The sequence below is a fragment of the Amaranthus tricolor genome, chromosome 1 (assembly GCF_026212465.1).
Source record: "Amaranthus tricolor cultivar Red isolate AtriRed21 chromosome 1, ASM2621246v1, whole genome shotgun sequence".
Lineage (NCBI taxonomy): Eukaryota > Viridiplantae > Streptophyta > Magnoliopsida > Caryophyllales > Amaranthaceae > Amaranthus > Amaranthus tricolor.
In genome coordinates this window covers 44,163,335-44,190,708 of record NC_080047.1, presented here as the reverse complement: position 1 = coordinate 44,190,708, position 27,374 = coordinate 44,163,335, and the positions used below count along the sequence as shown (strand labels likewise).

The following is a 27,374-nucleotide window of genomic DNA, read 5'->3' as shown; positions in this document are numbered from 1 at the left end:
GGAGATATCATCGAGCATTATCAGTTAGTTAGTGGGGCTCCATTACTCCATGCTCGTGATTGGGCTGCTCAAGTTAATCGTGCTATTCCTGTTGTTCAGCTTGATTGGAGTCATGTAGTATCAGTTCCGATACATACATGTCACCTTAAGTATGCCGTGCATACAAAGTATTTGGATGGAATAATACGAAGTAATTTAATTGTTGATGCTCAAGATCAGTCATTGAATGGAATCATTGAAGCACAAATCAAGAAAGCAAGAGAAAATGAAAGAAGAAATCGGGATTAACAAATGAGATGTTTAAGCTATGTGCATATAAAAACAATTTTTTTTGTTTGCTACAAAGGAATGAAATAGTATAGAGCTTATAGATATCAGTGTTTCACTTTTAGACTTTTATTATTAGTAAGTGTCACGTTAAGATTGTTACGAAAAAGATAAATATCATAAGGCTTGCCCATAGGTCATCCTTATCATATACTCCCTCCTATTCAGCTGAACTGTCCCATTTGATTTTTCACACTTGCCGAGGCAACATTTTAACTCTTAATATCTCAAATTATGCTTAATTAAAAATTATAAAAAGTTGATATTAATAATCCTTGTATTGAGACGAATCAAACAAGATCCCATATGACTATGTTTTAACTTATAGATTAAGAGTAAAATACAAATTAAGAGTGATAAGTGAATAGTGCCAAAAAAAAAATGGGACAATTCAGCTGAATAGAAGGTAGTACTATATTACTTTAAAATGAACCAAAACCCATATTTTGCAAATTTAAGATAAATTACATAACAAAATTTTGCAAGTTTACCTTATAATACAAGTAGATGAAATCTGTCTGTTTAATAATTCTATTCTACTCATAAGAGTATTATTTTAGAAGACCGTGCAACATAGAAATATGTAAATAAAATTTTCAAAGAATTTTGCAAGAAAAAATTACTCTTTTGTTTAAGAAATGTATGTAAACATTTTCTAATAAAAATTATTACTTTAGATAACAATATAACTTACTAAAATAAACTAACTATTTATGAATGAATTGAGTTTATTTTGAGTCGATTCATACTAATTTATTTGTTTTGATTTTAACCTAATTGAAACAATATTAAATAATTTAAATAAATATATATTTTAAAAATAATTTGTTACTTACGTATAAAAAGTTTTCAGCTGAAAATAATCAAAACTGACTTCAAAATAAAATGGCAACCCAACACCTAAGAAGAAAAAATATAAATGATTTCCAAAAAAATTACACATCACCGTCTCACGTAGCTGAAAGAACATCATAATTCAACAACAAATATCAAAATATAGTGTGATGGCAATCACAATTCGAACATCAAACTGTAACTTTTCAGCTCAATCCAAATTCAAAACTAATAACCAAAATTGACTTCAGTATTCAAAAGTTCATAAAACTAATCTCTGCAACGAGAAACTCAAAGCAGAGCTCAAAAATTACTATAATTAAACACAAAACAGTAGAATTAATCCAACGATTTCGCATAAACCCTAAATCTTTACAGATCAAGAAAATTTCTCAGAATCTTCAATATTTCTAATAATTCCACATATGATCATCGATTTTCCTACAACCAATGCACAATTTACATAAAATCACCAATTTTACTACCATTGAAGTTAATATAAATAGAAAAATCAAACAAGATACAACATAAATAATTGAGCACTACAGTTGACGAACAAAAGAGAGAAAAGGAAAATGGTGATTAACATTTATGATTATGTTCTAAATTCCTACATTTCTAATAATTAATTGATACAATTATTACATACAACAGAGAGAAAAGGAAAATGGTGATTAACCATTGAGATTTTTGAGCTATATGCCTACAAAAAACAATCTTTCTTTGTATGCTGGAAAAGAAGGAAATAGTATTTGTTACAGGACAACCAAAAATAGAGTTTATAGATATACACTTAAAAATATTTTTTTTCGCCTTCGGCCGTAATGATAAAATTAGGATTTACATTTCTTTGAGATCCAATTTTGTTGGATGCCCACTCAGCTTCTGAACAAGGCCACCTGAAAGCAAAAAAAACAGTATTTGTTACAGGACAACCAAAAACAATACACATCTCCAATCAATTATAGGAGTACTAAGGAAGATTACCATTCACAAAACCTCTTATCAACAACAGCTACATTTTCAGCTTCAATGCTAATTTCACCAATATGACGATCATTTGATTGAATAACAACCTGATGCAAATTTAAGATATCACTAACATGCTGACCAGAAATCCAAAACTGACAATAGAGTAATCATACTCACTTTGAAACTTTGATCAATCATACTAGAATCACCACTAGCAGTCACCATACTGGATCTGTCCAACAATAGCTGCAAATACTGCCAAGGATAAAGGACATTAATTATAGATAGCACAGCTTAAAACTGCAGAAACCCAATGATATTATTTGTCCTTCAATTCCATATGAAACTCACTTCCTATAATCCAAAATTCTGAATCATGGCAAACAAGTGGGTGAACCAAAAAATATTTCCTGTGACAAATCGCTTTGCTATGTGTAGTTTGTGTTCATTCCCAATTCCCATCCCTCTGATGATCACCAAGTATCTAACTAACCATTTTACGGAAAAGATAAGAAAATATATTGATACCAATAAGCTCTATCAAGAACTTATCATTTCAAGTTATCAGCAAAAGGATTGAGATCAAACCGCTTAAAAACCAGGACTACATAAATAGGGAACTAAAAGTCTATTATTCTGCAGCAAAGCAAGATAACCACATCTCTCAACTTTGGAATATGACTGTCAGCTAACAAAATAGGCATCCAATTCCTATCCTTGTCTTTATCTCAACATCAGCCCATGGAACTGGAAGAGAAGCTCCCACACTCATGAACTGGAAAGATCTTGCTCATACATGATATGCATTTAAAAGTTTTTTAAAAAAAGGATATTTTGACTATTTATCAACAAGTCCCTCAAGTGGGAATAATATGAATTGATCCAAAGATGTAATAATGCAACAAAAAAGCTAAAAATTGGGAAAATTTTATTGCATTTTTTAAAGGACCTCATCAGAGAATGAGATGACTGTCATGATTTAAAACTGTAATTTTACACCTTAATATATCAATGGCTCATAAATATCATACCTGCTTGGCAGAATGTATCGCAATTCCATTACAGGTAGTAACTAAATCACCAGGGCATACACCTTTTCCATAGGCAATTGAACCTTTATATACCTGATATTGAAATAACACCCTTCACAGCATTCAGGATATGCAAATAAAATCTAATTATACAACTACAATATGGAAACCATTGAAGCATCTAATCACCTCTTTGACAACAACATATGAGTCAGTTGGGGATACATCAAATCTCTCCCATGCAGCAAGAGGCAACTGATGCAAGTCAACCACACTAAATCCAAACCACGGTCGCACAATAGTCCTGCAATAGAAATAAATATATGTAATTATACATATAAATTAAGCATGCTCAAATTCTCTACACTAAGCTTAAGTAATGTGTTTTTACTTCCTAAATAATTAGACCCCAAAGAGGCCCAACATTTTAATAATATACATTTAGTGTCCTTCCTACTTGTTCAACAATCGCTCGCACTTGTATTTATCTTTCCTCCTCTTCTCTTTGTGCTTTTATTCCTTTCTCTTGCAATTCTCTTTCTTCAGAGTGCTAGACCACAAAAATCAAATCGATCTCCAACAAAAATGAACTTTAGTCGCGACTGAATTTCACTGGTGATCTCAACTTTTGGCTAAAATGGATAACAACTAGCATGTTGTGTGATCAAAGCATCCCTTTAAAGTTGAAGAAATTCTATAGGACAGCTATAATAATACTGTTATATGGTACAAAATGGTGGGCTCTAAGAAGGAACACGTTAAGGTGGGAGGATCGCAAGGAGCTTAAAATAGGTCGAGGGAGACTGAAGATAACATGGCAGGAAAGACTTTGGAAAGATATGAAGCAAATGGATTTGCTTGAGGATGAGGTTTTGGATCATAAGGGATAAAGGGGGAGAATCCTTGTTGATGATCGCATGGAATAATCTTTTTGGTTCATATAGATTCAGGCTTTGATTGATTGATCTCAACTTTTGGTAGGTAAGCTATAGGCAAACAATCGTGAGACGAAATCGTAAATTTGAAACCCACTTGGTACTCAATCAATCAATTCAAAACCTAAAGATTAATGAAATATGTTGGACCTTTTACACAAAGATCACAAATCATACACAAAAGTTTTAACTAAGAAGATTAGAAAAATTCATCCAAAATACTAACATAGTGGAAAAGAAGAAACAATGGATAAAACATTTTTTGGTAGACACAAAAGGCATTGATCATAAAGATTGACATATGAGACGACATTACAAATCATACCTATAAGACTTCCACAAATCCAAGCTAGCTAGGATAACTGGAGTAGGAAGTGGATTGCCAAAACCGTAATTATCGACAAAGTTAATCCCGACCACAAATCCATCATCAGTGATAAGTGGTCCTCCTTCGGTCTCCTGTTTAAGAATTTTTTTTTGTCAACACATACAAAAAAATTACTGCTATTAAAACAATAATCGGACAAGAACAAGTCATCGTTGAAAAAATTCAAGCTTGTGTGATTGAATACAATTCTCTGGAGTTTTAACTTTAATATAATAAACAAAAACATCAATGCAACTTTTAGTCCATGAGATTAATATATGCTACTGAACAAACTTGAAATATCACTATTAAGTCAAATTGATAACCCCATGTGCTTCTTTATTCACTATGCAAATCAACATGTAATATTCTCATCTAATAGTGCATAAATATATTTAAAACAAATTACGCTAATAAAAAACCGCTCCAAATAATAATACATCAAATAAAAAGAGTAAAGAAAATACCGGATGAACATGGCAAGAAGACCTCAAAAGTTCTCCACAACCAAAGTAAGGGTATTGCAAAAGTAACTCTCCGCCATGGTCAAACAAGCTACAGAAGGGAAACATACGACCTAGTGTTATCACTTTCATTCCATCGACTAGATCATCCCAATCAACTTGCTTAGACTTCAAGTCTACCGCTTTAATTTCCATTGTTGACTTAACCCTGAGGGTGAGAAGGTTGTGATGATAATCAACATAATCTTCCTTCCCAAGTAATAAAGTTCCATCTGCCAGCCTTACAATGATCTAGGGGGAAAAAAGATATTACTTAAGTCTAATTCATTTAATAGAAAAGATTACAACAAATGAACATTAACTAACATAATTTTCTCGAGTTTCACGGACGGGGCTTAAAAGAAGTTTTGCCGAAGTCAAAATGACTGCTTCATTTTTAGTCGCATCCCATTCAATTACAAGTCCAGAGCAATCGATTTTTCTATCAACACCTAGGACAAGAAATCAGAAATTAATCTACTTTACTTTGCCCTACTTTATAATAATAATGTCATTATGAAGAAGAAAAAATAAATATTTAGTTACCATAAAAGGAAGACACTGATACAACAGACGGTAAGAGTTGAAAATATTCAACCTTCTTTTTCAGCACAGTCACAGGCTTGGCCGTGGAGGAAGCAAAATCTGCAACGTCATACATAACAATTCAATCAAAGCCTGAATCCCGTAAGTGGTCGGATAAAGAATTCACAGGAAGTATAAACCTTTGACACATTCACACATCTCATGACATAAACCAAAATCATATAGTACAAAACAATTACCATAGCAATATAATATAATATGTTTAAGAAAAGCATAAACAATAAATTTCTATAGCACCACCTTTAGGAGACAATTGCGAAACTACTCGAACGGAAGGTTTTCCTTTAGTATAGTGATCGTAAATTTCTGTAGAGTAATAAACATTGAAATAATGATCAAATATACAGTAAGCAACTAAACTAACATAAGGGAAAGAATCAATTACAAACTTTTCAAGTCTGGAGATTGATCGAAACCAGCATCAATTGAGTAAGTCCCGCTTTTCTCGGGGAATCGATGATGTAGAGGTGGAATATGCATCGGATAAGAAACGTAATGGCTCGACATTGGATTAGAATACACTGAGGTTCCCTCCAACATCATATCCATGGCGTTACACTAGGAGAAAACAAAAGGCAAAACGACAACTTAATCACAATAGCAAACACATAAAATTGACATTACCAAAAACAAAAAACATAATATTGAATTGCAGATAAGACTTTTGAATGGCAAATAAATGAATTCAATTTCTAATTTTTTATTTTTTGAAAATCAATCACAATAAACGAAAAAAATGCATAAAGTTAAATGGATGAAGTAATTGAGGAATATGAAATTAGACCCACCTGATGATGGTGAAGAAATTGTTTCTCGCAGAAGACAAAAGTGTAGGAAACGGAGAATCGAAACGAAAAAACAAAACGAGAGGAGCGAGTAAGGTAGAGTTCCCATTAATCTCTGAGATCAACTTTTTCATTTATCTCGCTCAAATTTTTATGCCAACTAAGCAATATATAATATAAAAAAAAGGGAAACGTGGGACCATTTTTTCTTTAGAATTACGGGTTCAATAAACTGAGTGATGACGATGAACATTCCATCTTTTTCATTCTTGTTTTTCGTTAGGAACGCAAAATTCGTTGTTCTAAATAGTAATTAGATCTGGGCTGTATTTCGCCTGGCCTATGGTCGCTGCATCCAGTGGCGGATACAGGATTGCTAGGACGGTGGGTAACCAAAAAACTTTAGGGTCTAGTTGTTAGCTGCATTTTATTCATATTTAATCCCCATTATTTGGCTTTATTGTATTGGGATTTTTGCATAACTATGCTTGCTTTATTTGGGATTTTAAGCTTGGTTGGGTATTTTGGTGTTTTGTGCATTTTAGGTAATATTCAACAAAACCGATCACAAACCAAGTACATTTGGCGCATACAATACTATATTAACTCCGAAAGCTCAAGTAATCAAAACCTTGATGACCCAAGTCAAGGAAACAAGGCCAAAAGGAGCTAAAGTAGACCATTCTAAGCCCACTCGGCCAAAACTGGGTCGAGCCAAGCTTGCTCGAACATGAAAAAGACTTGTATTAGAGATAGAAGCTGAGTAGGACCATCCTGAAGGCCGCTCGACCCGGTCAAGCGATGTTGGCTCGGGTCGAGTGAAAGTACTATTCACTTCGAGTAGCTTCAGAATGTCGACAGAAGCATTTTCAATGGGTCGAGCGGAGTTATTTTTTGTGACTGCTCTGTTTTTAAAGATTTTGACCTATGTACCTGATGCTCGCTCGACAGGTCGAGCGGATTGGCTCGGGTCGAGCGATTTGGGCGGTCAGAAATAATTACGCTTTTAAAAGCTGCTGATTGGATGCCCTACCCATTTCTTATTCCTCTCATACTCTACTGCTCCACCACCCCTATTTGCCACCCATCTATAACCTACCTATCTCACACATAGGGTGGTGGAGAAATCATGAAGCCACCACCCACCACTTGTCCTCCCTCCTATAAATAGAGAAGAAAAAGGCTCAAGCAAATCATCCATTTCTTCTACAACTCATGTTCTGAATTTTAAGCTTTCATTAGTTAGTTTTAATCTTCCTTTATGTATTTTCCTTGATTCATTCTTGTACTCTTAGTTGCAATTTCTATTCAAACACTTATTAGAAGGTTCAAGCTTTTGATTAGTTCATTAAGGAAGATCATTTGATATATTCATGTAATTGAGGTTAAGTCAATCTATTGAAGCATTTCATCAAACATTTGGATTGCAATTGGAGCTTATGGAGTTTATCATTGGTATTCATTAATTCTTCATTTGGTTGTCTTCCTTGGATTGAATTCCAAGCTAGTAATTCCTATTCTCTACAATTTATTGCTTTTGATTTTGTTGTTATTTATCATGAATTCAATGTCTTTAGTTATGTTCAATTTCAATATGAGTGAGTAGTTCAATTTGGCTTAGGCTAGGCATCATCACCATGTATGTAGTTTGATTTGCTTTCTTTACCTTTGGCTTGGTTATGTTGTTTATGGTTTAAGATGGATTTTGCTATCATGTTGCAGTGTCATTGGATTGAGGGCGAGAGTCGATTTCTAATGATAGTCTATGCTTGAAAATTGAATTATCTCCATGTCTTAAAATATGCTTAGCTCCATGAGAATAGGTAGTTGAGTATGTTTTAGGAAGCTTTTGTTGCTCGAGAGAGAACATTAGTATCCAAGATGTGTTCTTCCCCATAACCCATATCCATGACCTTAGGTTGAAGATTAATAATTAACACTACTTTGGTGAGAAAGCCTAGTCTTTGCCTCTTCATCGTCATATTACCTTTTGATGTGTTTGTATTTCCTTTGATCTTATGTTCTTGGTTAATTAGCATCTTTACTTGTTTTATACTTTGTTTTAGCTTTAGTCTTTATTTTCTTGTTTTAGTTAATTACACCAACAAACATCTATATATACGTTGTTGAACCAACTAATTGATTGAGAATCTCTTGATATACACCCCACTCCCTGTAGATTCGACCCGTACTTGCCGACGTACTACGCTACGCCGTGCACTTGCGGTATTACTATTGAAGGACGTAAAGTACCGATCACTAGTTCTTAATTGATTTTATTCCAAATTTTTTTAAAAATTCATATTACAGTACAATAGAACACATGAACATATGTTGCAACCAAATAGTACTTAAAAATTTATATTACAATCCAATAGTAGTACAATTTTTATCAAATTAATCCAACTCAAACAATTCAATTCAATTCAATCCAACTCAAACAATTCAATTCAATCCAAGTACAACAACAATACCAAGAATAATTCAAACAACAATCCAACAACAACAACAACAACAACAACAACAATCCAACAACACCTCAAAACCAATTCGAACATGTAGTAAACAACAACCCAACACCAATTCGAATAACAACAAGTAAACAACATCCCCACCCAGACACCAATTCAAACAACAAGTAAACAACATCCCAAAACCAATTCTAACAACAAGTAAACAATACCCCAACAATAACAACTCGAATATCAACTCCCAAAACTGATTTCATCCTAATTTCATCGAATCACCACTAAAAAACCGATTTCATCCAATCTCAATTACATAAAATTACAAATAAATAAAATTTAAATTCAAACTAAAAATTAACTTGCTAACTCATTTGATTTGAATTCAAAAATCCCTAAAATCCAACATATTAACTTCGATAATTCAAAAATGAAACCCCAAAATCTAAAATAAATTCAATTATCTAATTAAAATTCAAAAACCCTAAAATCAAAAAAGTTAATCAAACAATTCCCCACCCAGCCCGACAGCCACTCCCCAGCCCAGCCCCGAAAGCCACCCCCTCCCCCTGCACCACCACCGAAACCACCCTCCTTCCAGAGCCACATGAGCGCAATAGACCCCCGCCCCAGCCCCACCAACGAAACCGCCCAAAACTTAAGTTCCCCAACCCGAAACCACCCTAAACTCGCATCCCTTTCCCTGATCCGAACCGCCGTAGACTCGAAACCCCTACCCCTGAAACCATTCCCCCACCCCTCCGAATTTGAGAATTTGTGTTTTTCCTATAAATAAAATAAATAAACTACAATTCAAAAATTCAAAAATCTCAATTGACCAATAACCAATAGTTCAATTATCCAGCTTCGAAGAACCCTAAATTGAGTATATACTGACAATTAAATACACGATTAACCACTAGATTGTCAAAATTAATATTAGATGATTAAAGAAAAAGAAGCATCTAACCTTAGAGACTGCTTCAAAGCTCAGAAGCCTCTTCAATGGAGAATTTCGAGTACGCTTCAATGGGGGAGAGAAAGAGAGAGAGAGAGAGAGAGAGAGAGAGAGAGGGGAAGGCGTACAGCGAGAAAGCGCAAAGCGTGAAATAAGATCAGGAATAAGGGCAAAAACAAAAGAAACCAATTTAAACCTATCGGCAAAATGTTGTGTTGAGGTAGTAAAAGTGCATGCCGCCACCTCACTATTTTTTCAACACAGCCAGACTTATAAAAGATTGTCTAACCATCGAACGGAGTTCATACAAAAGGCTCGTTAGTATAAAAATATTTTTAAAAAATAATGCAAATTGAATTCTCATTTATAAAAAAAATAGTTTTTCTAAATAGTTTGAGTTGACCCAATTGAAATCGTCTCACATGTTAACATATACATTAGTTGTGTTTTTAAAAAGTAAACATAAGATAGATAAATGTGATTTCTAGTCCCTGAGGCATATCCGAGGTTAGTTAATGAGGTCAACGGACATATTTTACTTATGTATTTTTTTCGTTCTGAAATACTTGCTACATTAGACATAATGGTATTATTCATCTTTCAAGTTTATTTTATATATTGTTGCTAATGTGTAAGAAGAAAATATAGTCAAGTGAGGTCCTGTTTGAATCGTCGAATCGCATATTTTCGTCATATCAAATTTTTATAATTTTTAGTTAAGAATTGTTTAAGATATAAGTGATTAAAATTACGCATTGAATTGCGTAAAAATTAATATGTAGCAAGTATAATAGAATGGAGGAAGTATAAATTTATATACCTCCTTAAGTTGATAGAAGATTTGCTATGTGAGTCTATTGACTTGAATTCAAACCTCCTTAAGTACATTTTTTTAAATATTATCGATATCATTTAATTTTATTTGTAAATAAAATATAAGCCTACATTTTAAATGGCCTAAGTCCACTCTTCAAAAAAGCCTACTAGAAAGTCTCTCTATATATACCTCTTACGAGGTAATAAAGGAAGGATGGAAGAAAATAAAATAAACGGACATTTGCTTTCACATAGCAAAATGTTGTACTTTCTCTCTCTAAACTAATAATATTACTATACATTCATAGTAGCTCAAAGTGGGTACTAACTTGGACGTCGAAGGCACTGCCTCTGGGACCGTCCCGAGGTTGTTGGTGTTTATTTTGCAGAAATTCCATGGTTCTCCGGCCAACCACCGTTCTACCACTACAACCACCCAAAGGTACTCATTCATTTGATTGTTTCCTATTTTTAACCGAAACAAATTTTATTCTAAATTTGCCTCTTTCTACGGTGTCGCTGAGAAGTAGTGATTCATCGTCGATATGAAGTCTATTTTTAACCGGAACAAATTTTATTTTAGGGCATGCTTGGATTGAGGGTAAATATTTGAGGGGTAAAAAAAGTCAAAGCAAGAAAATAAAGTTGATAAATAAAAAATTAGTGAGTTGTAGAGGTGGAAAAATGGTTGCAAAGTAATAAAAAATAAAGGAAACTCTTAATTTTATGGGGTAAATATTTATCCTAGGGGAGGATGGGGGAATATATTACCTTCATAATAGGAGAAATTAACTTCTTTTTCCTTCATTATTTTTATTTCATGCTCATTTTACCTTATTCACAACTATCTCGACTACTTCAAATGCATCTCTATTTGCTTTTAATTTATTAGTTTGACTTTATTTCCCCCTTAAATATTTACGCCCAATCCAAGCATGCCCTTAGATTTGCCTCTTTCTACGGAACAAATGCTGATGATAAAACTGGCCATTAGATGTACAAATTTAGCAGATGCTGAATATTAACTAAAAGAAACATTGGCCATTTGTAGCAATAACAATAATAATGATATTAATTTTAATTAAATCAATTACGATAAGCCTTGATCCCGATAATATGGGTAGATAATATAAACCAAAACAAATAAGCATGGGAAATCGCTGCTAACACGATAGCGAAATTTGTTGACAACAAAAGGCGAATGAATTTACACACTTCATATTTCAAGAAGGATATCCATAATCACCATAGATAGGCTAAATAGGTAGTTCCAGCAATGAAACATAAGCAGATCCCAATATATACACTTCTATTAAAGTGTTCAACAGTTTAAGTACTGTGAAGAAACATTCTATGGTAGTAGCAAATACCTACAAAAGAATGCAAAAGATTAAGTAATGTGAAGGAAATTTTAATGAGAAGAGTGAAGTGACGCCCGCAAGGCCCAATCACAGAAACACGAAGAAATTAAGAAAATTTCTCTCGAAATGAGTAAAGCATAATCGAACGTACCAAACAAAGGTCTACACATATTTGATCAGTGCCAGTACGACAAGGATGAGAAACACAATCAAGACAACCAGTAGTAACAAGCACGTACAACCTCCCTTGGTGCGTTTATTGAAAATCGCCAATTTCTTTTGAATACGCTGCACAATGACCCATAACAATGAATAAGGACTGAGGAAATATAAATAAATTTACACAAAATCACAAAATGAAGTTGTAAATCGTTTATTTATCATGTGGAGAAAAATGAAACCTTGAACACAAATTCTTGTGTGAGACGGTCTCACCGTAAGACATTCTCCATACATAGGCTGAATAACTCAACTAATACAATTATTTAGCATATGGGCTCCTTGTTCTGAGTTCTTCTTATCGAGAGACAGTCTCTTACAAGAGTAGCTCAACCTTGAAAGAGAAAAAATAGAAAAAATAGTCGTAATCCTAAACCCCCAGGCCCCAAGAGAGTATGTCCCAGTATCTTGCCTTACATTCACAACCAGTAATCACAATTCACAATCTTGACTAGTTTCAGTGGTTAGACCCTACTATATGAAGTTAATAGATATTGCATATCACAGGTAAACAAGCACACTCATTTAGTCGTTTTCAACAATCATTGAAGCACTGTTTGTGATAAGACAAAAACTTTTTCAAGTGCTATCTCAATTACCAGGAGATGGGAAAGAAAAACTGTAGAGCATGAAGCAGACTTGAAAATAGTAGACTTAAGTGTTTGACAAAAGCAGAATATACAATGGTAACCCAAAAGGCATACAACAATTAAAGTAGAGACAAGGTATTAACCTGCAAGCGAGAATTTGTAGACTCCACGTGATCATCCAAGGTATCCTACATCAAAATTTTGAAAGTGCTTATGACCTCGTAGATTGGGTCTAGGTACTCTTTTCTTTATCATGCATCAATAAGTAAAATAAGAATGATCATATTTACACCATAACCCCCCTCCCCTCCCAAATAAAAAATAAAAAATTCTGATACACTACCAGGAGCCTTGTGTGGAGGTTGAGCTCTTCATTGACTGCTAATGCTATGTGTTTTGTACTTATTACTGTCTCCTCTAATTGCTCAAGGCCCTCGTCTTGTTCTGCTTAGACATCAAGTAAACAAGAAAAGAAAATGATACTTAGCAATGTGCCTAAAGGAAAGACCATAAAATTCAAACATGTAAGCTTCTTTCCATACCTCTCATAATCTGACGTTGAAAGCCTACAATCCCTTGGTTGTCCATGTTAGATGCTCTCTTCATTACATCGTCTGACTTCAAATCTGGACCTAACAACCGATCCCTGTAAGCAGCACTGTGCGAATTGAGAGTGTTTGCCATATGATTAACCTTGGATTTCAAATTTGTCAGCAAGTCATTTCGTCTGTTTATCTCTTTCCCTGTTCTGAATCAACATGTATAGAATCAGCAATGCATGACACCCAAGAAATCCATAAAGTAAAAAAGAAAGGGGATAATATATATTTGATAAAAAAAGAGTAAAACAAATCATAAGGTTAACAACAGATATCACAGTCTCATTTTTAAATATACTAGTCTAATTTTCCACCAACATTAGCTTAAGGACAAAAAGATAAAACAATGTAACTATATCAAAGACCCACGCCCTACGAAATATTTACACGAACGCATGGGGTCTTTGACAATGACACAGGAGATTGTTCCCAATGGACAAATAGCAAGTCACAAAAAGTTAATGTAATAATTATTAAACTTGTTTATTTATTTATTTTAGTATCAATTAATATTTAGTTTATTAGTAATTGATTTTTTTTTTATTGTAGGATGAATATCGTTCTTTGATGGAGGAGCATCCAACTCGCGACCCAAGTAAAGTTTGGTTGGATGCAATAAAAAACGTAGAAAGCGGGTCAAATAAAAAATACAAAAAAAGCAAAGAGGTTTTTGGGGTTGGTTCCGCCTCTCAGATTATTTATCCTCCCGAGCCAATGGATATTCCGTCTTCTCAGCCTGCACAACCTGATTATGACGCCATTATACAACAAAGGTTTGCGGACTTAGAAGCCCGGCAAATGGAGTTTAATAATCAATTATGGGAAGCGATTCGAAGAGGAAATGCTCAGACAGCCTATGAGAATCATCAAAGGATGACTGAAGCATTAGCACGAGAACGAGAACAATTTTTGAAATTCCTTGAATCGCATTTCAATTTAAATCAACCCCCTCCTCCACCTCCTCAATGAATGATATTTGTAATTTTTGTGACTTTGTAAATAAACTTTAGATTTATATATAATATTTTCAGTTTTTTCATTTTAATATTTTTGTTTTATGTGTTTATATTTTTATTTTATAATTATAAATAATATAAAATATATATAACTAATATATATAATAATATTCATTTTAATAATAATAATAATATTTAAAACAATAACAGTAGTAATATTAATAATAATAATAATAATAATAATAATAATAATAATAATATTAATAAAAATAATAATAATACTAATAATGATAATAATAATAATAATAATAATAATAATAATAATAATAATAAATTCCAGCACGCAAAGGTAATTATTGCCAGCGACGGCCTACCGACGGACAAGTGGTCGCTAAGCTGTAAACTGACACAGATTAGTCTTATCAATGCAGGCAGCGATGGCGATGGCCGGGTTCGTCGCCAGTTGGTCGCCTCTCTCAGAGCTGCAATGGCGACAACGTTTTTCGTCGCCCATTCGTCGCTACCTTAGAACATTTTTGGCGATGGAAATTTAGGTCGCCATGTGGTCGCCTTTGAAACCGGCGAGGAAATGGCGTCCATCTATGGATTAGCGACGACGTAAATAGCGACCACCTCATTAGCCGTCGCTAGCTCGTCGCCAACCCCACTTTTTGACCATTTAGCTATGAAAGGGCGACGAAAACGTCTGTCGCCAAATTGATAGTTTTTTGTAGTGAACCCTATAATCTACCATTTAATAATATAATGAAATTATAGATTTTAATTTCAATTAAATACATTAATTATTATTATTTTTATTGTTGTTGTTCTTTAAACATATAAATGAATAAATTTTTTCATACACATTGCCGTAATATATAAAATAATCTTAAATAATAAATAATATTAATAATTATAATGTAACGAATATTTCAGAATAATTATACCCGTATATTCCTTTTCTTGAACATCAATTACATGACAATTTTTGTGCAAAAATGTACTAGCTGCCGTAGCTGGTATCAACTTAAGGCAGCTTTGATACCTTGGTTTGAGCATTTACTTACCCTTCTGCAATTACATAACAAACTTGTGTTGAGCTTCAATTTACCCTTCTGCAAGACCAAGACTTTTATGATTTGTTATATAATTGAAGCTCATCTCATTTACCTTTACTTACCCTACTCACCTTCTTCTTCTTCTTCTTCTTCTTCTTCTTCAAGGCTCCTTCACTTACCCTACTCACCTTCTTCTTCTTCTTCTTCTTCAAGGCTCCTTCACTTACCCTACTCACCTTCTTCTTCTTCTTCAAGGCTCCTTCACTTACCCTACTCACCTTCTTCTTCTTCAAGGCTCCTTTACTCTTGAGCAGCAATTCTCCTTCATTGGAGCATAATTTGGCGAACCACCAACTGCAATCCTACAATCTTTAAGGTATTGTTTATTGACATTTATTACCTTAGTTGTATTCTTTAACAAGTTATATTTGTCAATTTTTAAGTTTCTTTTCCTTGAAAGTTGGCAACTTCTATAAGTTTATTAATCACATTACTTATGACTACAATTTATTAAAAAAAATACTTTTTTTTTATATTACTTTTAAGTTTGTCTTCGTAGCTAACATGCTGTAGTGATGATGAAGGAAGCATTTGGGATTTATGCATACCCTTCTGAAAAATAATGTTTCTTTAATTACTTGATCAATAAATCCTAATCTACTTTCTTTTTTTTTAAGAGGAATTCTACTTCAACTACACTATGAATTATACCGTCAGTATTGTTGTTTGTGTTTTATTTTTCTGTATAATTGTTTACTTATCATACAATATTTACAAAAGCTTTTCAGTTTGTTGCTACTTGCTAAGAACAATTTTACAGTTGTATGTGATAGAATATATTCTGGAAAGATTTACTAATATTTTCCATAATCTAGAAGATAAAGTTTTATGTTTTTTTAAAATTAACAGGAGAACAATGAGTACTTCAACTGATGATGATGCATTGAAAGCTGTCGAACGTAATATAAGAATGTCTACTGTGAAAGTATTATATCGGGATAATACTAACTTTTTTTGGACTGGGTTTGTGGTTGGTCAAGTAGATGACTTAGCAATTGTATTAACCACTGCCCATTGTTATAAAACCAATGAAGACCGAATTGATGATTCTTTCCTTGTGTGTTTTTACGGTGAAAATGGTCCAAGTAGGAATTATGAAGCTAAAACTCGATTTGTGCAAGTCGAAAGTGAAATTCTTATATTGAGTGTTCAGTTGGAGCTAGGATTAACTTATCCTAAACTCCTCTTTGCTTCAGAGAGTGAATGGAATGTTAGCCCTGGTGATACTTTACTAGCGGTTTCTCATCCACGTATGCGGGCTTGGCGACTTTCAGTTGGACGAAAATGCTCAGAGGACTCTTACTTTGGTGATGCTACTGCCAATTATGATAAGAATATGGTAGTATTTGAGCATGATTTGGACCTAGTGACTGGTTCATCAGGGTCGGCCCTAATGAATCTTAATGGTCGTGTTGTCGGGTTGCAATCGGGAGATATCATCGAGCATTATCAGTTAGTTAGTGGGGCTCCATTACTCCATGCTCGTGATTGGGCTGCTCAAGTTAATCGTGCTATTCCTGTTGTTCAGCTTGATTGGAGTCATGTAGTATCAGTTCCGATACATACATGTCACCTTAAGTATGCCGTGCATACAAAGTATTTGGATGGAATAATACGAAGTAATTTAATTGTTGATGCTCAAGATCAGTCATTGAATGGAATCATTGAAGCACAAATCAAGAAAGCAAGAGAAAATGAAAGAAGAAATCGGGATTAACAAATGAGATGTTTAAGCTATGTGCATATAAAAACAATTTTTTTTGTTTGCTACAAAGGAATGAAATAGTATAGAGCTTATAGATATCAGTGTTTCACTTTTAGACTTTTATTATTAGTAAGTGTCACGTTAAGATTGTTACGAAAAAGATAAATATCATAAGGCTTGCCCATAGGTCATCCTTATCATATACTCCCTCCTATTCAGCTGAACTGTCCCATTTGATTTTTCACACTTGCCGAGGCAACATTTTAACTCTTAATATCTCAAATTATGCTTAATTAAAAATTATAAAAAGTTGATATTAATAATCCTTGTATTGAGACGAATCAAACAAGATCCCATATGACTATGTTTTAACTTATAGATTAAGAGTAAAATACAAATTAAGAGTGATAAGTGAATAGTGCCAAAAAAAAAATGGGACAATTCAGCTGAATAGAAGGTAGTACTATATTACTTTAAAATGAACCAAAACCCATATTTTGCAAATTTAAGATAAATTACATAACAAAATTTTGCAAGTTTACCTTATAATACAAGTAGATGAAATCTGTCTGTTTAATAATTCTATTCTACTCATAAGAGTATTATTTTAGAAGACCGTGCAACATAGAAATATGTAAATAAAATTTTCAAAGAATTTTGCAAGAAAAAATTACTCTTTTGTTTAAGAAATGTATGTAAACATTTTCTAATAAAAATTATTACTTTAGATAACAATATAACTTACTAAAATAAACTAACTATTTATGAATGAATTGAGTTTATTTTGAGTCGATTCATACTAATTTATTTGTTTTGATTTTAACCTAATTGAAACAATATTAAATAATTTAAATAAATATATATTTTAAAAATAATTTGTTACTTACGTATAAAAAGTTTTCAGCTGAAAATAATCAAAACTGACTTCAAAATAAAATGGCAACCCAACACCTAAGAAGAAAAAATATAAATGATTTCCAAAAAAATTACACATCACCGTCTCACGTAGCTGAAAGAACATCATAATTCAACAACAAATATCAAAATATAGTGTGATGGCAATCACAATTCGAACATCAAACTGTAACTTTTCAGCTCAATCCAAATTCAAAACTAATAACCAAAATTGACTTCAGTATTCAAAAGTTCATAAAACTAATCTCTGCAACGAGAAACTCAAAGCAGAGCTCAAAAATTACTATAATTAAACACAAAACAGTAGAATTAATCCAACGATTTCGCATAAACCCTAAATCTTTACAGATCAAGAAAATTTCTCAGAATCTTCAATATTTCTAATAATTCCACATATGATCATCGATTTTCCTACAACCAATGCACAATTTACATAAAATCACCAATTTTACTACCATTGAAGTTAATATAAATAGAAAAATCAAACAAGATACAACATAAATAATTGAGCACTACAGTTGACGAACAAAAGAGAGAAAAGGAAAATGGTGATTAACATTTATGATTATGTTCTAAATTCCTACATTTCTAATAATTAATTGATACAATTATTACATACAACAGAGAGAAAAGGAAAATGGTGATTAACCATTGAGATTTTTGAGCTATATGCCTACAAAAAACAATCTTTCTTTGTATGCTGGAAAAGAAGGAAATAGTATTTGTTACAGGACAACCAAAAATAGAGTTTATAGATATACACTTAAAAATATTTTTTTTCGCCTTCGGCCGTAATGATAAAATTAGGATTTACATTTCTTTGAGATCCAATTTTGTTGGATGCCCACTCAGCTTCTGAACAAGGCCACCTGAAAGCAAAAAAAACAGTATTTGTTACAGGACAACCAAAAACAATACACATCTCCAATCAATTATAGGAGTACTAAGGAAGATTACCATTCACAAAACCTCTTATCAACAACAGCTACATTTTCAGCTTCAATGCTAATTTCACCAATATGACGATCATTTGATTGAATAACAACCTGATGCAAATTTAAGATATCACTAACATGCTGACCAGAAATCCAAAACTGACAATAGAGTAATCATACTCACTTTGAAACTTTGATCAATCATACTAGAATCACCACTAGCAGTCACCATACTGGATCTGTCCAACAATAGCTGCAAATACTGCCAAGGATAAAGGACATTAATTATAGATAGCACAGCTTAAAACTGCAGAAACCCAATGATATTATTTGTCCTTCAATTCCATATGAAACTCACTTCCTATAATCCAAAATTCTGAATCATGGCAAACAAGTGGGTGAACCAAAAAATATTTCCTGTGACAAATCGCTTTGCTATGTGTAGTTTGTGTTCATTCCCAATTCCCATCCCTCTGATGATCACCAAGTATCTAACTAACCATTTTACGGAAAAGATAAGAAAATATATTGATACCAATAAGCTCTATCAAGAACTTATCATTTCAAGTTATCAGCAAAAGGATTGAGATCAAACCGCTTAAAAACCAGGACTACATAAATAGGGAACTAAAAGTCTATTATTCTGCAGCAAAGCAAGATAACCACATCTCTCAACTTTGGAATATGACTGTCAGCTAACAAAATAGGCATCCAATTCCTATCCTTGTCTTTATCTCAACATCAGCCCATGGAACTGGAAGAGAAGCTCCCACACTCATGAACTGGAAAGATCTTGCTCATACATGATATGCATTTAAAAGTTTTTTAAAAAAAGGATATTTTGACTATTTATCAACAAGTCCCTCAAGTGGGAATAATATGAATTGATCCAAAGATGTAATAATGCAACAAAAAAGCTAAAAATTGGGAAAATTTTATTGCATTTTTTAAAGGACCTCATCAGAGAATGAGATGACTGTCATGATTTAAAACTGTAATTTTACACCTTAATATATCAATGGCTCATAAATATCATACCTGCTTGGCAGAATGTATCGCAATTCCATTACAGGTAGTAACTAAATCACCAGGGCATACACCTTTTCCATAGGCAATTGAACCTTTATATACCTGATATTGAAATAACACCCTTCACAGCATTCAGGATATGCAAATAAAATCTAATTATACAACTACAATATGGAAACCATTGAAGCATCTAATCACCTCTTTGACAACAACATATGAGTCAGTTGGGGATACATCAAATCTCTCCCATGCAGCAAGAGGCAACTGATGCAAGTCAACCACACTAAATCCAAACCACGGTCGCACAATAGTCCTGCAATAGAAATAAATATATGTAATTATACATATAAATTAAGCATGCTCAAATTCTCTACACTAAGCTTAAGTAATGTGTTTTTACTTCCTAAATAATTAGACCCCAAAGAGGCCCAACATTTTAATAATATACATTTAGTGTCCTTCCTACTTGTTCAACAATCGCTCGCACTTGTATTTATCTTTCCTCCTCTTCTCTTTGTGCTTTTATTCCTTTCTCTTGCAATTCTCTTTCTTCAGAGTGCTAGACCACAAAAATCAAATCGATCTCCAACAAAAATGAACTTTAGTCGCGACTGAATTTCACTGGTGATCTCAACTTTTGGCTAAAATGGATAACAACTAGCATGTTGTGTGATCAAAGCATCCCTTTAAAGTTGAAGAAATTCTATAGGACAGCTATAATAATACTGTTATATGGTACAAAATGGTGGGCTCTAAGAAGGAACACGTTAAGGTGGGAGGATCGCAAGGAGCTTAAAATAGGTCGAGGGAGACTGAAGATAACATGGCAGGAAAGACTTTGGAAAGATATGAAGCAAATGGATTTGCTTGAGGATGAGGTTTTGGATCATAAGGGATAAAGGGGGAGAATCCTTGTTGATGATCGCATGGAATAATCTTTTTGGTTCATATAGATTCAGGCTTTGATTGATTGATCTCAACTTTTGGTAGGTAAGCTATAGGCAAACAATCGTGAGACGAAATCGTAAATTTGAAACCCACTTGGTACTCAATCAATCAATTCAAAACCTAAAGATTAATGAAATATGTTGGACCTTTTACACAAAGATCACAAATCATACACAAAAGTTTTAACTAAGAAGATTAGAAAAATTCATCCAAAATACTAACATAGTGGAAAAGAAGAAACAATGGATAAAACATTTTTTGGTAGACACAAAAGGCATTGATCATAAAGATTGACATATGAGACGACATTACAAATCATACCTATAAGACTTCCACAAATCCAAGCTAGCTAGGATAACTGGAGTAGGAAGTGGATTGCCAAAACCGTAATTATCGACAAAGTTAATCCCGACCACAAATCCATCATCAGTGATAAGTGGTCCTCCTTCGGTCTCCTGTTTAAGAATTTTTTTTTGTCAACACATACAAAAAAATTACTGCTATTAAAACAATAATCGGACAAGAACAAGTCATCGTTGAAAAAATTCAAGCTTGTGTGATTGAATACAATTCTCTGGAGTTTTAACTTTAATATAATAAACAAAAACATCAATGCAACTTTTAGTCCATGAGATTAATATATGCTACTGAACAAACTTGAAATATCACTATTAAGTCAAATTGATAACCCCATGTGCTTCTTTATTCACTATGCAAATCAACATGTAATATTCTCATCTAATAGTGCATAAATATATTTAAAACAAATTACGCTAATAAAAAACCGCTCCAAATAATAATACATCAAATAAAAAGAGTAAAGAAAATACCGGATGAACATGGCAAGAAGACCTCAAAAGTTCTCCACAACCAAAGTAAGGGTATTGCAAAAGTAACTCTCCGCCATGGTCAAACAAGCTACAGAAGGGAAACATACGACCTAGTGTTATCACTTTCATTCCATCGACTAGATCATCCCAATCAACTTGCTTAGACTTCAAGTCTACCGCTTTAATTTCCATTGTTGACTTAACCCTGAGGGTGAGAAGGTTGTGATGATAATCAACATAATCTTCCTTCCCAAGTAATAAAGTTCCATCTGCCAGCCTTACAATGATCTAGGGGGAAAAAAGATATTACTTAAGTCTAATTCATTTAATAGAAAAGATTACAACAAATGAACATTAACTAACATAATTTTCTCGAGTTTCACGGACGGGGCTTAAAAGAAGTTTTGCCGAAGTCAAAATGACTGCTTCATTTTTAGTCGCATCCCATTCAATTACAAGTCCAGAGCAATCGATTTTTCTATCAACACCTAGGACAAGAAATCAGAAATTAATCTACTTTACTTTGCCCTACTTTATAATAATAATGTCATTATGAAGAAGAAAAAATAAATATTTAGTTACCATAAAAGGAAGACACTGATACAACAGACGGTAAGAGTTGAAAATATTCAACCTTCTTTTTCAGCACAGTCACAGGCTTGGCCGTGGAGGAAGCAAAATCTGCAACGTCATACATAACAATTCAATCAAAGCCTGAATCCCGTAAGTGGTCGGATAAAGAATTCACAGGAAGTATAAACCTTTGACACATTCACACATCTCATGACATAAACCAAAATCATATAGTACAAAACAATTACCATAGCAATATAATATAATATGTTTAAGAAAAGCATAAACAATAAATTTCTATAGCACCACCTTTAGGAGACAATTGCGAAACTACTCGAACGGAAGGTTTTCCTTTAGTATAGTGATCGTAAATTTCTGTAGAGTAATAAACATTGAAATAATGATCAAATATACAGTAAGCAACTAAACTAACATAAGGGAAAGAATCAATTACAAACTTTTCAAGTCTGGAGATTGATCGAAACCAGCATCAATTGAGTAAGTCCCGCTTTTCTCGGGGAATCGATGATGTAGAGGTGGAATATGCATCGGATAAGAAACGTAATGGCTCGACATTGGATTAGAATACACTGAGGTTCCCTCCAACATCATATCCATGGCGTTACACTAGGAGAAAACAAAAGGCAAAACGACAACTTAATCACAATAGCAAACACATAAAATTGACATTACCAAAAACAAAAAACATAATATTGAATTGCAGATAAGACTTTTGAATGGCAAATAAATGAATTCAATTTCTAATTTTTTATTTTTTGAAAATCAATCACAATAAACGAAAAAAATGCATAAAGTTAAATGGATGAAGTAATTGAGGAATATGAAATTAGACCCACCTGATGATGGTGAAGAAATTGTTTCTCGCAGAAGACAAAAGTGTAGGAAACGGAGAATCGAAACGAAAAAACAAAACGAGAGGAGCGAGTAAGGTAGAGTTCCCATTAATCTCTGAGATCAACTTTTTCATTTATCTCGCTCAAATTTTTATGCCAACTAAGCAATATATAATATAAAAAAAAGGGAAACGTGGGACCATTTTTTCTTTAGAATTACGGGTTCAATAAACTGAGTGATGACGATGAACATTCCATCTTTTTCATTCTTGTTTTTCGTTAGGAACGCAAAATTCGTTGTTCTAAATAGTAATTAGATCTGGGCTGTATTTCGCCTGGCCTATGGTCGCTGCATCCAGTGGCGGATACAGGATTGCTAGGACGGTGGGTAACCAAAAAACTTTAGGGTCTAGTTGTTAGCTGCATTTTATTCATATTTAATCCCCATTATTTGGCTTTATTGTATTGGGATTTTTGCATAACTATGCTTGCTTTATTTGGGATTTTAAGCTTGGTTGGGTATTTTGGTGTTTTGTGCATTTTAGGTAATATTCAACAAAACCGATCACAAACCAAGTACATTTGGCGCATACAATACTATATTAACTCCGAAAGCTCAAGTAATCAAAACCTTGATGACCCAAGTCAAGGAAACAAGGCCAAAAGGAGCTAAAGTAGACCATTCTAAGCCCACTCGGCCAAAACTGGGTCGAGCCAAGCTTGCTCGAACATGAAAAAGACTTGTATTAGAGATAGAAGCTGAGTAGGACCATCCTGAAGGCCGCTCGACCCGGTCAAGCGATGTTGGCTCGGGTCGAGTGAAAGTACTATTCACTTCGAGTAGCTTCAGAATGTCGACAGAAGCATTTTCAATGGGTCGAGCGGAGTTATTTTTTGTGACTGCTCTGTTTTTAAAGATTTTGACCTATGTACCTGATGCTCGCTCGACAGGTCGAGCGGATTGGCTCGGGTCGAGCGATTTGGGCGGTCAGAAATAATTACGCTTTTAAAAGCTGCTGATTGGATGCCCTACCCATTTCTTATTCCTCTCATACTCTACTGCTCCACCACCCCTATTTGCCACCCATCTATAACCTACCTATCTCACACATAGGGTGGTGGAGAAATCATGAAGCCACCACCCACCACTTGTCCTCCCTCCTATAAATAGAGAAGAAAAAGGCTCAAGCAAATCATCCATTTCTTCTACAACTCATGTTCTGAATTTTAAGCTTTCATTAGTTAGTTTTAATCTTCCTTTATGTATTTTCCTTGATTCATTCTTGTACTCTTAGTTGCAATTTCTATTCAAACACTTATTAGAAGGTTCAAGCTTTTGATTAGTTCATTAAGGAAGATCATTTGATATATTCATGTAATTGAGGTTAAGTCAATCTATTGAAGCATTTCATCAAACATTTGGATTGCAATTGGAGCTTATGGAGTTTATCATTGGTATTCATTAATTCTTCATTTGGTTGTCTTCCTTGGATTGAATTCCAAGCTAGTAATTCCTATTCTCTACAATTTATTGCTTTTGATTTTGTTGTTATTTATCATGAATTCAATGTCTTTAGTTATGTTCAATTTCAATATGAGTGAGTAGTTCAATTTGGCTTAGGCTAGGCATCATCACCATGTATGTAGTTTGATTTGCTTTCTTTACCTTTGGCTTGGTTATGTTGTTTATGGTTTAAGATGGATTTTGCTATCATGTTGCAGTGTCATTGGATTGAGGGCGAGAGTCGATTTCTAATGATAGTCTATGCTTGAAAATTGAATTATCTCCATGTCTTAAAATATGCTTAGCTCCATGAGAATAGGTAGTTGAGTATGTTTTAGGAAGCTTTTGTTGCTCGAGAGAGAACATTAGTATCCAAGATGTGTTCTTCCCCATAACCCATATCCATGACCTTAGGTTGAAGATTAATAATTAACACTACTTTGGTGAGAAAGCCTAGTCTTTGCCTCTTCATCGTCATATTACCTTTTGATGTGTTTGTATTTCCTTTGATCTTATGTTCTTGGTTAATTAGCATCTTTACTTGTTTTATACTTTGTTTTAGCTTTAGTCTTTATTTTCTTGTTTTAGTTAATTACACCAACAAACATCTATATATACGTTGTTGAACCAACTAATTGATTGAGAATCTCTTGATATACACCCCACTCCCTGTAGATTCGACCCGTACTTGCCGACGTACTACGCTACGCCGTGCACTTGCGGTATTACTATTGAAGGACGTAAAGTACCGATCACTAGTTCTTAATTGATTTTATTCCAAATTTTTTTAAAAATTCATATTACAGTACAATAGAACACATGAACATATGTTGCAACCAAATAGTACTTAAAAATTTATATTACAATCCAATAGTAGTACAATTTTTATCAAATTAATCCAACTCAAACAATTCAATTCAATTCAATCCAACTCAAACAATTCAATTCAATCCAAGTACAACAACAATACCAAGAATAATTCAAACAACAATCCAACAACAACAACAACAACAACAACAACAATCCAACAACACCTCAAAACCAATTCGAACATGTAGTAAACAACAACCCAACACCAATTCGAATAACAACAAGTAAACAACATCCCCACCCAGACACCAATTCAAACAACAAGTAAACAACATCCCAAAACCAATTCTAACAACAAGTAAACAATACCCCAACAATAACAACTCGAATATCAACTCCCAAAACTGATTTCATCCTAATTTCATCGAATCACCACTAAAAAACCGATTTCATCCAATCTCAATTACATAAAATTACAAATAAATAAAATTTAAATTCAAACTAAAAATTAACTTGCTAACTCATTTGATTTGAATTCAAAAATCCCTAAAATCCAACATATTAACTTCGATAATTCAAAAATGAAACCCCAAAATCTAAAATAAATTCAATTATCTAATTAAAATTCAAAAACCCTAAAATCAAAAAAGTTAATCAAACAATTCCCCACCCAGCCCGACAGCCACTCCCCAGCCCAGCCCCGAAAGCCACCCCCTCCCCCTGCACCACCACCGAAACCACCCTCCTTCCAGAGCCACATGAGCGCAATAGACCCCCGCCCCAGCCCCACCAACGAAACCGCCCAAAACTTAAGTTCCCCAACCCGAAACCACCCTAAACTCGCATCCCTTTCCCTGATCCGAACCGCCGTAGACTCGAAACCCCTACCCCTGAAACCATTCCCCCACCCCTCCGAATTTGAGAATTTGTGTTTTTCCTATAAATAAAATAAATAAACTACAATTCAAAAATTCAAAAATCTCAATTGACCAATAACCAATAGTTCAATTATCCAGCTTCGAAGAACCCTAAATTGAGTATATACTGACAATTAAATACACGATTAACCACTAGATTGTCAAAATTAATATTAGATGATTAAAGAAAAAGAAGCATCTAACCTTAGAGACTGCTTCAAAGCTCAGAAGCCTCTTCAATGGAGAATTTCGAGTACGCTTCAATGGGGGAGAGAAAGAGAGAGAGAGAGAGAGAGAGAGAGAGAGAGGGGAAGGCGTACAGCGAGAAAGCGCAAAGCGTGAAATAAGATCAGGAATAAGGGCAAAAACAAAAGAAACCAATTTAAACCTATCGGCAAAATGTTGTGTTGAGGTAGTAAAAGTGCATGCCGCCACCTCACTATTTTTTCAACACAGCCAGACTTATAAAAGATTGTCTAACCATCGAACGGAGTTCATACAAAAGGCTCGTTAGTATAAAAATATTTTTAAAAAATAATGCAAATTGAATTCTCATTTATAAAAAAAATAGTTTTTCTAAATAGTTTGAGTTGACCCAATTGAAATCGTCTCACATGTTAACATATACATTAGTTGTGTTTTTAAAAAGTAAACATAAGATAGATAAATGTGATTTCTAGTCCCTGAGGCATATCCGAGGTTAGTTAATGAGGTCAACGGACATATTTTACTTATGTATTTTTTTCGTTCTAAAATACTTGCTACATTAGACATAATGGTATTATTCATCTTTCAAGTTTATTTTATATATTGTTGCTAATGTGTAAGAAGAAAATATAGTCAAGTGAGGTCCTGTTTGAATCGTCGAATCGCATATTTTCGTCATATCAAATTTTTATAATTTTTAGTTAA

The 27,374-nt window shown here is 33.6% G+C and overlaps 3 protein-coding genes across 3 annotated transcripts; all 3 read right to left on the bottom strand.

Annotated features, from left to right (window-relative positions):
- Positions 1 to 1,726: 1,726 nt before the first annotated feature.
- Positions 1,727 to 10,034, bottom strand: LOC130815656 (putative protease Do-like 14). The gene is made up of 12 exons (XM_057682147.1): positions 9,796 to 10,034; positions 5,965 to 6,133; positions 5,816 to 5,881; positions 5,516 to 5,614; positions 5,297 to 5,421; positions 4,934 to 5,221; positions 4,425 to 4,558; positions 3,354 to 3,468; positions 3,165 to 3,257; positions 2,311 to 2,388; positions 2,149 to 2,237; positions 1,727 to 2,060 (listed from the first exon to the last, which is right to left on the bottom strand). Exons 2-12 carry the CDS (start codon positions 6,122 to 6,124, stop codon positions 1,955 to 1,957), a joined length of 1,353 nt encoding a protein of 450 aa, XP_057538130.1. The 5' UTR covers positions 6,125 to 6,133; positions 9,796 to 10,034; the 3' UTR covers positions 1,727 to 1,954.
- A 1,619-nt stretch (positions 10,035 to 11,653) lies between these two features.
- LOC130826783 (syntaxin-51-like) lies at positions 11,654 to 13,629 on the bottom strand. Its single transcript, XM_057692375.1, has 5 exons — positions 13,312 to 13,629; positions 13,113 to 13,213; positions 12,913 to 12,957; positions 12,112 to 12,248; positions 11,654 to 11,969 (listed from the first exon to the last, which is right to left on the bottom strand). The coding sequence occupies exons 1-4, from the start codon at positions 13,451 to 13,453 to the stop codon at positions 12,123 to 12,125; spliced, it is 414 nt and encodes a 137-aa protein (XP_057548358.1). The 5' UTR covers positions 13,454 to 13,629; the 3' UTR covers positions 11,654 to 11,969; positions 12,112 to 12,122.
- A 4,968-nt stretch (positions 13,630 to 18,597) lies between these two features.
- Positions 18,598 to 26,905, bottom strand: LOC130815661 (putative protease Do-like 14). Its single transcript, XM_057682153.1, has 12 exons — positions 26,667 to 26,905; positions 22,836 to 23,004; positions 22,687 to 22,752; positions 22,387 to 22,485; positions 22,168 to 22,292; positions 21,805 to 22,092; positions 21,296 to 21,429; positions 20,225 to 20,339; positions 20,036 to 20,128; positions 19,182 to 19,259; positions 19,020 to 19,108; positions 18,598 to 18,931 (listed from the first exon to the last, which is right to left on the bottom strand). Exons 2-12 carry the CDS (start codon positions 22,993 to 22,995, stop codon positions 18,826 to 18,828), a joined length of 1,353 nt encoding a protein of 450 aa, XP_057538136.1. The 5' UTR covers positions 22,996 to 23,004; positions 26,667 to 26,905; the 3' UTR covers positions 18,598 to 18,825.
- Positions 26,906 to 27,374: the final 469 nt, after the last annotated feature.